Here is a 16190-nt window from a genome sequence, read left to right as displayed (position 1 = left end):
AAGAAATGACCGACAGCACGTAAAAGCAGTGAGTAACACGTAACCAGCCAGTCACACTGTTCACTCTGCTGATTAGTGCACTTAGGTACAAACTGATGGGGAGCAGGTTAGCTTCACACAGTGTAGGTTACCTCTCTTTCTGGAACCCAGAGCTTTCCTCATCTCAGGGTTAACACACTTCCACTAATCCTGCTCTCTGAAATCACTCTGTGATCACTGTTCTAATTTGGCCATGTCTTCTGTATTTCCTTGTTTTAAAGGGACTTTTGGTGCCTAGTTTTGTTCCTGAGATCGCTTCGTTCAATGCATCACCTGCAACCAGCACTTCAGTACCAGCACACTGTCAGAGGGTTGGGATCTGGTGCTCTGGATCTAATGATAAAATACGCTGACAGTGGTGTGGACACGACCACAGAGCTCACGCTGTGGATATGTGTCATGTTGTCTGCATCATAGAAAGAGAGCCGCTTGGATGAAAAGTTCAGGTAAATCCCAATCTTTCTAGGTCTGCCTTCTAATGCCAGCTCTGTGGTTATTTTTGACCTATTGATGGCATATTTTTGGCCATCATATTTCAGGAAATGATCTGCAATGCCTAGTTCCCAATAGTCCCTGTGTCCAACCTCTACTTCCCAGTAATGCTGCCCTGAGGTGAACTTATTGACACTGAATGCAGTTTGGCCAGATGTAGAAGAGCTTTCGCTTTGAGCAAATCCTGGGGTGGAACCAAAAAGAGAAGAGCTTTTGCTTTGATCACATGCTGGGTTGGAACCAAAAATTAAAGGGCTTTTGCTTTGATCACATGCTGGGTTGGAACCAAAAATTAAAGGGCTTTTGCTTTGATCACATGCTGGGTTGGAACCAAAAAGAGAAGAGCTTTTGCTTTGAGCAAATCCTGGGTTGGAACCAAAAAGAGAAGAGCTTTTGTTTTGAGCACATGCTGGGTTGGAACCAAAAAGAGAAGAGCTTTTGCTTTGATCACATGCTGGGTTGGAACCAAAAAGAGAAGAGCTTTTGCTTTGAGCAAATCCTGGGGTGGAACCAAAAAGAGAAGAGCTTTTGCTTTGATCACATGCTGGGTTGGAACCAAAAAGAGAAGAGCTTTTGCTTTGAGCAAATCCTGGGGTGGAACCAAAAAGAGAAGAGCTTTTGCTTTGATCACATGCTGGGGTGGAACCAAAAAGAGAAGAGCTTTTGCTTTGATCACATGCTGGGGGGGTGCAAAGAAAAAGGCCGGTCTTGGTCTGGTCCCTGGACGCTGATTGAGCTTGGCTGCTTTCGGGAGTACCAAACAAACTCCTGCCATCATCAGACACAGTTATCTGTCTACTGTTGCTTCTGAGTGAGAGCAGCTCTGCTCGGGGCTGGATCACCTGAAGCATCTCCTTCCACATAAAGAACTGCAGGTGGCTTTCATAGGGCCCCAAACAGAGAGCGCAGTTCTCCACTCTGAGATCATCTACTCTGGGCCTCAATAAATGTTCTGAAGTCACCGTGCTGTTACCCTCAGTCCAGCTCATTAAAAACCTCTCCGAGCCCTCGATGTTCAGAACTGATGTCACCTTTCCCTGCAGCTCCCTGCTCTCAGACAAAACTGTTTCTATCACGTTCAGCGCCTTCGTCATTTCCTCGACAGCATCTTCCTCTTTGAGTTTCAGCTCGTTCTTTATCTCATCTTCTCTCTTTCTCAGAAACTGGTGCATCTCTTCAAACTGTCTGCAGATTTGGGTCATCAGCTGCTGAGACTTCTCTTTGGTTTTTCTGATTTCTTCCCTCTGTGTGTTGGCTCGACTCCCTGTAGTAAGGATATCATCAGAAAGGTTCTCCACGCCCTTCTCCAACTCCCGTCTCAGAGATGCAGCTGCTTCCTTGATGGGTTTAAACTTGTGTCCTGCATGCTTCTCCCCATCTCTGCATATGATACAAGCTAGCTGCTGATCTGTGACACAGAATAATTTCAGCTTTTCTTCATGCTCAGGGCACAACTCAGCCATCTGTAAAAAAGATTACAATTATAGAAATACAATGTATAGAAATACAACAACTAAAATATGATCATATATTGCAAATGTAAAAAAAAAAGCGCATATTGTGACAGTATAGTCATTCAAAGCAGCGCTAGTGGCTGTAAAGAAACAGATGTTACAGACTGCTAGTCTAAAGCCACACTTCAGCACAGTGTTGCTTTTTAATGCTATCAATGCTAACAACTTCAACATGGTAACATAAGCATAAGCAGATATATTGATGGTGGTCAAAAGATTCCAACATTCCTCAGGTATTCAATCAATGCAGCTAGTAAAAGCTGAAAAATCCTGACTTGAATTAACTTAAAGTTCCACCTTGCATTGCATTGTGCTTGTACATAAGCAGCCCAGAAGATGGTACTATGTCAGAAGAGGAGGGGGAAACGAGAGCTGCGTTCCTCTCAGCAGCAGAACAAAGCGGGAACAAGGTTGTACCAGGTTGACCCCAGCAGTGTGACAGCGTTGCCTTCAGGAGAGCTGCTGCCTGCGCTGCAGCCAGGTCAGCCATTTAGTGTCCGACTGTCTGATAAAAGGACGGGCTGACTCATCCAGAGGCTGCTGGTGAGCCAAGCCACACATTCTGAAGTGACCTCTCATCCCCTGCTTTTCCTCCTACCAAGTCTCCTGAGGAGCATCTGCTCCTGACGAAGGTTTTCAGCACGGTTTTAGTGACGATTATGATTACAAGCGTATGCTATGATTGGTCTCATGTCGCATTCTTACTTTGATTGCTTCTGCGTTGTTTATGTTACAGACATTTAAATTAAAAAAAAGACTTTCGTCAAAAGCTTCCATGTGACGGTGACAAATAGGACACAGCCCTTTGTATTGGATTTTATAGCTTCTTCTGTTTCATAATAATAATATGTTTATGTGCAATTTAACATATTGATTCAATGCTATTATTTCTAATTCTTAATCATAGTTTTAACTAACTACTGAGTAAGCGTGAAGGCATAAAAACTGTGTCAATTAAACAGTAACTTCTTGATTTTAAGCACAGGTGGGGGGTGAACCGTCCTCCTGCTGCCAACACGGGGTGAAACTGAGTGGGAACACACTGCTGGGTCCACAGTGAAAGTAAAAGCAAATGAAACAGTTGAACCTGGCAGTGCCTGCACTGGGCTGTAGTGACGCACTTTGGACAGCTGAGTGTTTACAGTGCAGTACAAACTGCCTGCAGGCACAGAGCATAATGACATTAAAACATGACAGATTACATGGAGCTGCAAAGGTGTGTATGCAGCTCACATCTAATGTTATACGCACATTGAATTAATTATACCTGCCATAGACTGTATAAGTTAATTGATTGCTTTGCCTCCCCTCCTACCTGTTTCTCCTGTCCATGCTCTGTCTTGATCTTCTCCTCTTTAGCCTTCTCAGCCAGCCTGTTCAGTGTGTGGCTGGTTGGGAGATATTTGGCATCTGTTGGAACAGATCTCTGACACAGTGGACACTGAGACCTCAGCAAATGGCTGATACACTCTCTGCAGAAAGAGTGTCCGCAGGGAAGATTCACCGGATCAGTGAAGAAAGTCAGACAAATAGCACAGGTCAGATCTTCAGAGTAACAAGCTGATGCCATGACTGCTGTTGATCTCTTCCCTCAGTCTGTGTGACACAGCTTTACTTTGAATTGTTAGTTTCACTTTCCTGGAAATGCCACTCCCCACATGTCCTGTGTCTCCCCCTTCAGTCATGATGAGTTTTTGCCAGCTCATGAGCCAAAATAACATTAGCACTACTATAAACTGGAAAAAACACTATTTCTAATCACTATATTTGTGTTTTCCAGAAGACAATCAGAGGCAAAATAGTTAACTATCACTCTGTATTTGAACTGCAGGTTGGATGAGAGCTGTCTTTATAACTGAATTCTCCTTTTCCAGAGTGATTCACACAGTTTACTGACTCACAGCTCAGCTCAGCACTAATGTAACCTTCATACACACCTCAGGATCAACTCTTGTACCTGAGCACTGACACGGTCATAACATTGTTCTTCCAACACTTCCACATTCATTATTCACCTTTTTTTTTTAAATCACTAACTGCAGGCCACTATTGTCTTCATACAAGTATCTTATTTATCATAAACTATCTATAATTCTATCACAATAAAATGAAGGTAACTTTTCTACTGTATGGATTGTGCATCCTTACTGTATGTTACAAAGATGGATCAGAAATGTTGCACTTTGCTTCAATAGACTTTGTCTATTATCTAATATCTAATATCCTTATCCATTTTTGCAGAAAGTAATTCCGACTAATTTATTTCAAGTAATGCAGTAGAGAACTACACATATTCACTACATGCAAAAGCTGTATCAGAGGTAGAGTGGGTCTTAGTCAGCATGTCAAAGTGTCCCAGGGCAACTGTATCATTGAATAAATAGTCTTTGTCCAAGCCTGGGGTCACAAACACATCCAGGCTGACTCAAAACAATACCAATAGCCACATACTAGAAATGTGCACATAGGTAATTATGACTAAATATATGGAGTGACAATATGTATGTGTATCTTGTATATACAGGTGGATTCCATTCTGAAAACAGCATCAAAATAAGTCTTACAAAGGTCAGACGTCGTCTTGAAAGCTCATGCTCTCTAAATCACCCACCAAAAACAGTGTTTGAATCTATGTTATCTGTAAATTAGTCCCTGAGAAACCCTTGGTAGCGGAAAATCTTCAAAATAGTAACAAAAATATGCTATATGAACAAATAGAGGAAGCAAAAATGTTCTTCATCTTCACTCAGTAGTTGTTCAATAGAATTCTTGGACATGTTCAACACACACATTATTTTTATCTTTTTTAATCTTTTGAGAGTATGATAGGGCCAATTAAGTTTATCAAGTGTATCTGGCAGCCATATGGCATTAAAAACTGATGGTATGAAGCCCAAGACTTGTTTTTCCTCTGTGTGTTGTCTAGTAAGGATATCATCAGAAAGGTTCTCCACGACCTTCATCATTTCAGCTCCTCTTCATAATATCTGATGATGCTCATGTGGGGATTCTTGAATCCTTCATTTTGAATTCCTGAATCGTTGGGTCTCTCTCTTAATTAAATAGTTTGGTCTAGACCTGCTCTTTATGGAAAGCGTCTTGAGATAACGCTGTTATGAATTGGTACTATGTAAATAAAGATTGATTGATTGAGGGCACAACTCAGCCATATGTAAAAAAAACAAACAAATATTTATTAATACAACAGCTAAAATGATAAACTGCAAATGTAAAAAGAATTTCCTTTGGCTCAGGAAGGAAAAACATTGGTATTTCCTGTAGCTGGGAAAGGAGGGGATGTGGGATGTGTTTCATAATGTACCTGTTTAACAGAGGTCTAAAATCAGCCTTGTCTCCAGACGCTCCAGCAGCTCTGCCTCATCAGGGCTGTCACCTGTGTCCGGGGCAACACGATCATGTCCACCCACCACCCAGAGGAAGCAGGGGGGAGGACTGGTGAACTGAAGCATGTAGCCTAATGAAACAAGCCCTGGCATCCTTGTATTCTGTGCAGCAGGCTTTACTGCTTTAAGGGGGTGCATGTCTGAGAAGCCTCTGTCAACATAATTTTCAGCCAGCCCCCCTCCATCCTCTGAGCAGTGGCAAGAAGGAGTTTTCCCTCACCGCCCAAGGGAGGGCGCCCTGGTGAAGGACTGGGACCGGCTGAAACTACCTGACAGCACCAGCTGTGTGTGAGACTGAAATGGATCATATCACCTGTAACTTGCCCTTGTGGGGTGGGGAGGGAGATGAATCCTTATGGTCAGTACTTAGTTAGTTTTAAAGGAGTTGTTATGGAGTGGATGAGTTAACATGTTCAAGAGATATCACTCATGTTAATGTTAGGGAGAGACCTAGCTGACTTAGTGGCCTTGGTGGAGACAGCAGAGAACACCAGCGCTATGTTGTTTTTGTGATCTGAGCTGTAACGGTAACACAGGCGGCCATATGATCCAGAGGAGTCGGCGTTGATGGTTTGCACTTGCTGAAAAATACACCCATGGGATGCAGGATGCCCCAGATTATGGTCCTTAGCTTCCCAGGGACAAAAAAAAAGACGCCTTCTTAAAGGGACAGAGCTCCATGAAAGGAGGCCACAGTGCAAGATTTTTAGTTCCTGGTCATAAGAGTCCCCACTCAAGAGGCCACAAGCAGGGACAGACTGTTCTGCAATTATGAAAGTGTGTGCTCTGTGCAGCAGCAGCAGGAGACGAGTAAGGAGAGAGAAACTATAGAAGAACAACAGAAACGATAGAAAAAAGTAGTTTACCATCAGTGTGAGTATAAGAACCAAATGTCATGGCAATCCATCCAATAGTTGTTGAGACAATTCAGCTAAAAAACTGTGAGCCTCAGGCAGGAACAGTCGGGATCATCATGCACACAGGCACAGGTGTTCAGTCAAGGGAGACCAGACGAACACACACATGTATAAATGTGTAGAATAAGGCACATTGTTGTACATTCTCAGTGGTTAAATCTGAAACACACATGAACACAAAATTACAGAAGGATACACAGTATGACTGAGGATACTGAAACCTGCAATAAACTCAGCTGCTGCTATAATTTGGTCAAAACTGCAAAACTTGAACAGAAAGAAATAGTAAACATACAGATGTAACACGTATCTGGTTCCAGCTTACTCTGTGGTAATGATGCATCATTGTGACACCGTCTGTCCTCACAATCCTTTTTTTTTAATTTCCTTACCCCGCAGGCTCATTTAAGTGCACAAGAAGACACAGAGATCCAGTCTCAGCACACTGGACGCTGGACTTACAAGAGAAAACCCACCAGGAGAAAAAAGCCTGGGATGTACACATACCATATAGCTTCCCTCCTACTACTGCCACAGATTGTAAAACCTAAACTATGATCTACAGTCCTCCACAGCACGCTGTTATTGAGCTCAGGCAGGAAATGCTGCCAATGCCAAAAGGGTATTATTGTCAAGTAATAAGTAACTAAGATAGAGAGGCTATGAAGGAAAACATCACTTCACTTTTATTCTTATATATTTATCTATTTTTGAATATTTAATCCCATAATCTCTGAACTTGGAGGGGGACAGTTTCACTTTTTTATCATGATGGAAGAATTGCACCATTCGCCTTGTATGCATAATAGAAAATTATTCCTTTTCCACTATGACATGAATCTATTCACTGATTTATATACAGCCCAGACAGAGGTATACATGACATATACGGTACTGTGCAACAGTCAGGCAGGTGTGAAGAAATGTAAATATAAAGTAAGATAATGTTAAGAATGTCACAGGGCATCATGTTCAGACTGAGCACAGCAACAAGACACCTGCACCGGTTTCAGATGTGCTGCTCAAGCTCTTTGAAAGAAGCACAAAAAACGGGTAACGTTGAGAATAGTAGACGCAGTGATCGGACAAAGAAACTTAGTGCAGCAGATGAAAGAACCATTATGCTGACTTCCTTTTGAAATCAGAAGATGTCCAGCAGCCAGCAGCTCAGAACCAGCAGCAACCAGTGGGACCAGGTGCACCATCTACTGTCTGGACAAGTCTGGTGATGTGGACACATCGGCAAGCCGAAAAATGGCAGCAGGTGCTCTGGACTGATGAGTGAAAAGCTGAAATGTTTGGCTGCAGCAGAAGGCAGTTTGTTCTCTGAAGGGCTGGAGAGCTGAACAATGATGAGTGTCTGCAGGCAGCAGTGAAGCTGGTGGAGGTTCCTTGTAAGTTTGGGGCTGCATTTGTGCTAATGGAGTTGTGATTTTGGTCATTTTATGTTAATGGTGTCCTCAGTGCTGAGAAATACAGGCAGATACTGATCCATCATACAACACCATCAGGGAGGCGTCTGATTGGGCCCAAGTTATGTTTTTTATTCTGCAGCAGGACAACAAACTCAAACATACACACACACCCTTTGTATGTTTTTTTTAAGCTTCTCATGTTTTCTCTTCCTGATTCCTGATCCTCTTGCCACATCTTTCACCACTGCCTGCTTCTATTGTTTGTCAATCAGCACCATGACAGGTTGGTTAACCGTCACCAGCTTGTCAGTCTGGATCTGGAAACCTACTCAATCTACTCAATCTACTCAATCTACTCAATCTACTCAATCTACTCAATCTACTCAATGCCTTGGACTTTATGAACATGCAGTTTATTCTCTGTTATTACAGTTTAATAGATCACATCTGCTTGAGGCAGCTATAGCACATTATGAGGCTAGAGCCTAGAAGACAGTCCCTGTTTTTGACTACATGGGCTGTAACACAATCAATGCAAAAGGAAAGAGGAAAGCTTTCACAGAATATCAGACATCACTTGGCACTGAGATGATCCAAATTCCACGTCAAAGAAAGAGATCGATGAGATACTGCGGGGGAACAGGAACAACACATACCAGCATCTACTTGACAGTATCACCGATGTGTTAGACATTGTGGACGCGCAGTCTAAAGAGTGTTTTAATCAGGTGGACGTAGAAACGATCCACAACCTAGCAGAGGGGGTCGCCCAGCAATCGTAAGATTGGCGGTTTGATCCACGTGTCTATCAGTGAACTTTTTGGTGCATGATGAGATTTAAGGGATGTGCATGTTTGTATTAACACCAATTCATCATAATTGAAACAGTTTAAAAGTTAACGTGCTGTGATTGTTCTGATAACTCCTGCCTTAAACTGTGTTCAATTCTATTTGTTCTATTTCTGTTGTACATTTCCTATACCGCTTCTGTGCAGTCCAGGGGTTTGAGAGACAGTCTAGGCTCAATTTCAAGCGAAGGATGTCCTTTGTTTTATTATGTTCTTGCAGCACTGGCTTGATGAGCACAAACAGATAAGCAGTAATTCATTTTATACTTATTCAGCTTTGAGATACGAAGAGCCTTGTTACCAGATGGTGACAGCTACAGGTTCAAATATATATTTCTTATTCATTCTATTGTGCGAGTGCAAATAGCCAGACAGCAGCTGTTCAGGTATTAACACTCAGGCCAGTCGCACAGTATGAACAATGACAGATCCATCAGGTGAGCATGGCTGTAGTGGCAGAATGGTTTCAGTGCAGGTTTTTTTTTTTTTTCTCAAAGATATTTTTATTGAATTTTTCCACAAATGTATGGTACAGATATAAAGTGGTGACAGGAAGTTTGTCAAAAACATAGTCAACTCAAAGAAAGAAAGATAATCCTGTCTATGCACAGTAGGGAGAGAGTAAAAACACAACACAGAACAAAAGAACCTTATTTAACCCCCCCATCATTTCCAAGCCAGATTTTTACATAAAATAATCTTCAGTGCAGGTTTAATACCCACGAAATAAGGGTTCAGCATCTTAGCTGGAAAAAGAAATCAAAGAGAAAACCTTTGTTTGACCGGTTCATCACTGAACCTGCTGCACCACATACAGCCAAAGGTAAATACAAGAACCTTGAAGTCTGCGTGTTTGGACTTTCCCTCAAGACGGAAGTTACCACAAATATGCAGACTTACTTTCCCAGAATGCTTTGGATTGCTTCAGTGCTTTCACCCTGGCTACTTGGACAAAGATGCAGTTGATTAAATGGCATGTTACATTTTTTCTGTGTAGTTCGTGGTAATTTCAGCATGTTCTGATGGGTATTTATTCATTAAAATGTTATTAACTCAACAGCATTAACGAGCACAGGACTCCAGCTTAGGTGGCAACTGAGCTTGTACCCACGTCACTTAAAGTGATACAAGCAAAGCACGGAGGAGTTAACACCAGAATTCATCAAAGAAAGCTGCCCAGAGAACAAGTGTGACCCTTCAAACGTAGCACACCTTATCTCTTTGGTCTACTAATGTCTTTCTGTAAAACCCGAACCAGAACACACACGCCTTCCTCTGTGACGTATAAGATCTGCTGACAGTTCAGCAGTAAATAAATGACTAAATCAGTGTTAACCTGTTGTTGTTTCTTTAGAATTATTGTATTTCTTTTTGTGTATGTAGGGTTTTTCTGTATATATTGTGTTTATTTCATTTTCTGTTTCTTTAACTGTGTGCTTTATCTGTCCTTTGAGCTGCAGTAACAGCGAACTTTCCCCACTGAGGGATCAATAAAAAGCTTTATCTTTACCTTTATCTTTTAATAAAACACTTTGAAATTACCACAAAACAAGGCTTTATTTTTTTCAGCAACAAAATTAAAGCATCATGAGTATTTAGCTTTATCTCAACACCTCATGTGGTGTCACAATGCATTATTTGTCAGAGCAGGGGGATCCTTATAAATCTTCTACTGTCAAATAAACAGGGGTTCATTCTTTAATTGAACCACGAGTGAATGTAGTTGTATGTGAATAAAGTGTGTGTTAAACTATGTTTCTGACACAAAACTGAAACAAGTTCCACAAGGAAAGATAAACACAGTTTCTATTTTTGTATTGTACTCCGTTAGGGTGGGAACAAGACTAGTGAAAAAAACCCTTGAGCGTGATAATTGACATTATATAACCTCTGGAAGTGAGCCACATGGATCCATGGCTGAGATGAGAGGCAACGTACATACAGAACAACTCATTGCCTAAATGATATATCAATTTAATCAATCAATCAATCTTTATTCATATAGCGCCAATTCATAATTAGTGTGCCTGGGGGGGCACAGCACACTATATTACTGACAATAGAGACAGTAATGAGCAGCAAAGACAAAGTCCCTGCTGAAAAATACTCACATGACATCTGGAGAAGGAAATGTTCTTTGGTCTGATTTAATCAAATTCTCATCAACCAACAAACGCGAACAGGAATGAGGATAATGATCATCTACGGTTTCCTTACTTTGTTTCCTCTCTGTCCACCGCGGGGAGGCCCCATTCAGAGCCAACGGGTATAAAACAGCTGACTGGTCTGTCCCTCCTGAAACCTGTTGTCTCCACATCTGCTCTGCCTGTCATCACCGCAGCAAAGGTAATATCTAAGAGGTTTTCTAGCAAACCAAGTTCATTCTCTCCCTCTCATCTCTTCTGAATGATCTGCACGTGTTGGGCTGTGAAAGTCTGGTTTTAAACTCTATATATTATGCTCTGGGTACATCTATTTAAATGTCTGTTAAATGTCTGTCTTTCCATAGATGACACTAGGTCTTCAGTTGGTTTCCATCCTCTGTTTGACCAGTGGACTGCTGGTCGCAGGAACTGTAAGTAAAAGTTTAAGTCACCTATGATGGTGTGCACGACGCACACTAAAGGCAAAAAACAACACAGCCTGCACACGATGATTTTGTCATTCGCTGTAGGAGAAGAAAGCCTGAAGGGCTGGGACAGTTTCATACGTTCATACTGAAACTCCTCCAGTTATATTTAATGTCAGAGCCTATTATTATTATTATTATAATTATTATTATTACAAAATTAAAATGACATGAAGCTGACATCACACAGAGCCAAGCCAAACACAAACCACCTGATCCTGAGAAGCAGCTAGCTGAGTGTTCTCCTAAAATAGAAATAAAATAGTTAGATAGTTAGAATAGTTAATAGAGTTGCCCTTTTTTGAGCCTTTTGTCAGGTCCAAAAAAATCAAATAAAAAAAGGGTTCATTAAAAAAGGCAGTTTAGGATAAACTGGTGTGTATTTATTTTTTAACTTCGGACGTTTTCTGATGAAAATGATGAGAAAATAATAATGCTTACTTCTGCAGCACCTTCTCCTTCATATGGACGATGGACTAAACATGACATATTTAGGTAACAGCTGAAAAGTGCAAATACCAAACTGATTAAACAATGTGTTGTTCATGGTAACAGGTGGCAGTCGAAGATGACACAAGCCAGCAAGGTCAGTAACTGTGAATTTGTTTCTATATTTGTTTGATTGCTGTATGTATGAGCCATTTCAGTGCTGGGAAAAGCAGAAAGAGTGCAACCCCATTTTGACTTGTAGGAAAAGCACAGGTGTTGTTATTAACATTAATAATGGCCTGCACAAGAACAGCACCCTGAAACTAAAGCAGCTAAATGGAATCCAGCCATCATTCTTTTGATTATCTGCACCTTATCCGCTCTTCCTGCTGTGACAAGGCAAGTGTCAAGTGTCAAGTGTCAAGTGTCTAATGTGAAAAAGGTTCCTTGAGTGGCTCCTGCATGATACCCAGAGCGAGCCCAGGTTGGATGCCCTGCCCGGTGGGGGCTGTGCAGCGTATGCATGAGCTGGGATTGACACTGCGTTAGAACCTCCTCCTGCTCTGATTGGTTGTTTTCCTTCAGGAAAACGGTGGATTCTTGCAAATGACATTAGGAGCACTAGAATGAGCCAAAGGGTTTTTTCACAGGTTACCTGTTTCATGTACTACTATCAGGACACAGTGACAGTTTCAGCCAATATGACAAAAAGATATTTTAATAAAAAGCTATCTACTGCTGCTTTAACAAACCAGCATGAGTAATACTGGGATAATGAATCTTTGCCTCAAAGGAATGCAGTCATGATTAATATTCAAACTTATTTACACAAGATTCAAAATGTCTGCTGTGATGAAGGTGTATTAATTACTTAAAAACAGTTTCACAAAAAAGTTGAAGGCCACTGGAATCACAAACTATCATAATGTGTGGCCATCAAAATATGACCAGATGTCGACTTTCCTGACAGGTATATGGATAAATAGTTAACTCTTCCATGCACAGAGGTCACTACAGTGTGCAGCTATTCAAAAGCTGTTTTCTTGTACATGCATGAGTTTTGATGGCGTAGTTGCACATCAGCCGCTACAGTGAAGCTGCTGCATCATCTCACACACTGACTGCTGCCCAGTGGGAAGCCACTGCAAGTGGAAAAAAGAAAGAGGGAAACCAAGATGGTCGACAGACAGTTCAAAAACTGTTCTGTTCAAATCTTCTATAAAAAGAAACCCCTGCAGGAAAGAAAAATATGGGGACATCAAGTAACATCTAAGGAGTCATGCAATTGCTAAATTTTCCAAGTATTGATTTTATATTGGGAGGAAATTCTGATTAATTACATCTCCACTGAATTGTACATCATTCATCACTGGCTATATTTCAACAACTGAACATGTAAATATATCTTTATAACATTTAGGTTGAAAAAAAAAAGTTAAAATCTTGTTTTTCAGCCGAAAGATGAATAAAAACTTGTCAGATCACAATTCATGCATGAAAGGGTTAATTAGCTTAACAGGTAAATAGACACTTTGTCAGGATTTCAGTGGATATTCGATGGTTTGTAAAAGAAACTATTTAAAAAGAGTACGTGGACTCTGTCTCCGTCCAGAACCTACGAGATTAAACACTACAAATCAGGGCTCATCCGCCAACATCCCCCAGAAGCCGACCTCAGTTTGTGAGGTGGTTGCAGAATGACAATGATCACAAATGTAACGTTCAGGTGTAACTTTCTTATATGATGACTGTGTAGCAGGTTCAGGCTGTCCTGAGGGTTGGACTCGGTTTGGATCTCGCTGTTTCATGTTCTTCCACATGTCAAAACCTTGGACTGATGCAGAGGTATTTGATGGAACAAAAACATTTCTCACTGTAATTCTTTACATCCACTGAAATAGTGCATAGAGCGTTAAATGTAGCTCCACTTTAGTCAACCTGCTGCAGCTGTTTTAGAGGGATGGTAATGTATGATGATCCACCCCATCATGCAGTGTCCCTCTCACTAAATCACTGCTCTACTCTGCTTCTACATTCTCACATCCCCTGGTTTCACACTCCGTCTCCTCCCTCAGCATAAATGCATCTCTGTTGGTGGGAATCTGGCCTCGGTCCACAGTGCCGATGAGAACGAGTTCCTCAGAGACCTGATTGAAAGAGTGTCTGGGTATCGTCGGCATACCTGGATTGGTGGCTACGATGCAGTGAGGGTGAGATGCATAACCAATGGGGGTCCTACATGGGGAGTTGTTGCATGTCCTAGTAGTTCAACATTTGTGCTTTGTAAGCTTCTGTCTGAGAGTTAATGTCTGTGCATTGAATCCAGAGCTGAAGACCAGAGCCTAGCTTAGCATAAGTATGTTCAATGACAGCAGCACCTCTGAAGCTTACCAGCTAGCATGCTGTATCTCGGCTAACGGCACACAGAAATGTAAAAGCATTATTCAATAAGTACATTGAATAATCATCACCTCAATGAAGAACAGCAACATTGGTTTATTGGTAAATCAAGCAATTATAGTGGAACAATAATTGAGAATCAGTTTTTGCTAGATTCACTAATACTACAGTGGTTTAATAATGATAAATTATCATATGTGCAGTGGTTAGCACTACTTTTGAGAAGTTTAGACACTTCAGTGACCCCACAGAGATCTGAGAGACCTGATTCCTCCGATCTCAGGTACTTTGAGGCATCAGGTCACAGGACATGGACGGGACATTTCTTATTATTTTGTTCTGCATGTGTTACACTGTACTACATTACGCTCCCTCTTCCAGGAGAGAACTTGGATGTGGACCGATGGCACAAGTTTTGACTATAAGCGCTGGAGTATCGGGGAGCCCAACAACCTTGGAACTGAACACTGTATAGAGATGAACTGGCGAGGTACAAACGTTATTGCTTGACTCTGTGCTGTTCAGTTTTATTGTAGAGAAATATAGAAGCCTGAAAATCTATTTTGGACAACACACAGTCCTCTTAAGGACTCCTCATTAAACAAAAACTCAAAAACTTGTGTAAAACACTCATAACGGACTTTGTGCTTTGTTTTTCAACCTCTCCCTACAGGAAACTACTGGAACGACAGCAGGTGTGAACACTGGAAATCTTTTGTTTGTGCCAGGAACATGTGATACATCACAGCGTCCGCCACAATGATGCAACTTCCACAAGTTCTAAATTCACTCCTACCCATTTTAAACAGTGGGTACGACTTGTCCTACTCTCATACAATACTAACTGTGGCACCTACAGCCTTGCTAAACACGGTAAATCACAGCACATTGCTTACAAACATCTACATGGTTTCTCTCACACAGCTGTTCCTCATTTCCATCTTTGTTTTACACATTTTTACTTGGAAAATGATGTAATCAACCTGCCAATCGGGAATATATAAATCATTTTTAATGGAAGCATATTTCCGTCTGCTCACAATTTCTTGAATTTTGCATTTTCAAGCGTTAAAAGATGAAAGCACTAAACATTTACAATCAAAGAGAGACAGAGTGGGAATGAAAACTGGCTCCGACCCTCCGACTCACACCAACATGACCGACATTTTTGAGGAGGAATGCATTTCCTGAATCAAAAGGTGTTACCCTTGTCCTTTAAGAATATAAATATCACAGATTTATTGAGAAAATGACAGTTTAATGCCATAAAACGTGGCCTAAGACGTACCACAGTATCCTAAGTTGTGGGTTTACATGTATGTGGCAGATTTGGCAGACTGTATGCAGTAATAAAGTACTGTGTATCACACCACAGATTTACTGTGTGCAGTCAGAACTTGCTGTCTTGTTGCATCTTGCCATAGAGAGGGAGAAACCATGACCAGAGGGGGAAATGTGAAGCAAGACTATTAATCTGATTCACATGGGGACAATAAACCTGGTGGTGCGTTCACACAAGCAAAGAGCCAGAGGTTAGCAAAATGACATATGACGCGTTTCCTGCATAAGTCAAGTTCAGTGAGAGTGTAGCACATGAATGAATGAATGAAGGCGTGTCTTTACAGAATAAACTCTGGAAGTTTGGGCAAAGGTTTTAATTTGCACAAAAGGTTAAACTCACATCATATCTTCTTTGCTGTGCATTTTTGTATTGAGATGAATAAAAGCGTCTGATTTAATGAAAGACAGAAACGTCTTCAGGCTGGATTTTAAAGACCTGCACTTTTCTGGGAGTTTGTTGCAGATCTGTGGGATTTATATTAGTAGTTACAGGTGAATTGTAATAGAATCACAGCAAAACGTGTCCTGTACACAAGCGCCTGAAGACAAACACTTGAACTGTGACTCCGTGCCAACATAAATGGCCACTGTGGCTGTTTTGCAGCTTTGTTTCTGGCTAGTAGTGTCTCTGTATATCAGCAAGTGAAATGAAGACTTTAACAGCACAGTTTAACTAAAGGCCAATTCTGCAGTAAAATTAAACTTCAAATGTGAAAATATATAATACTTACTTAAAATGTAGATACACTACTCACTAAAAGT

The 16190-nt window shown here is 41.2% G+C and overlaps 2 protein-coding genes across 2 annotated transcripts; one reads left to right on the top strand and one right to left on the bottom strand.

Moving 5' to 3' along the window:
• Positions 1–343: 343 nt before the first annotated feature.
• On the bottom strand, positions 344–3625 carry LOC139209336 (nuclear factor 7, ovary-like). The gene is made up of 3 exons (XM_070838986.1): positions 3361–3625; positions 1109–1994; positions 344–372 (listed from the first exon to the last, which is right to left on the bottom strand). Exons 1-3 carry the CDS (start codon positions 3613–3615, stop codon positions 344–346), a joined length of 1170 nt encoding a protein of 389 aa, XP_070695087.1. The 5' UTR covers positions 3616–3625.
• A 7305-nt stretch (positions 3626–10930) lies between these two features.
• LOC139209818 (galactose-specific lectin nattectin-like) lies at positions 10931–15483 on the top strand. Its single transcript, XM_070839685.1, has 7 exons — positions 10931–10975; positions 11139–11204; positions 11814–11844; positions 13444–13532; positions 13763–13897; positions 14469–14577; positions 14761–15483. Exons 2-7 carry the CDS (start codon positions 11139–11141, stop codon positions 14823–14825), a joined length of 495 nt encoding a protein of 164 aa, XP_070695786.1. The 5' UTR covers positions 10931–10975; the 3' UTR covers positions 14826–15483.
• Positions 15484–16190: the final 707 nt, after the last annotated feature.

The sequence above is a fragment of the Pempheris klunzingeri genome, chromosome 11 (genome assembly GCF_042242105.1).
Source record: "Pempheris klunzingeri isolate RE-2024b chromosome 11, fPemKlu1.hap1, whole genome shotgun sequence".
Classification (NCBI taxonomy): domain Eukaryota; kingdom Metazoa; phylum Chordata; class Actinopteri; order Acropomatiformes; family Pempheridae; genus Pempheris; species Pempheris klunzingeri.
This window is presented reverse-complemented; position numbering and strand designations above follow the sequence as displayed.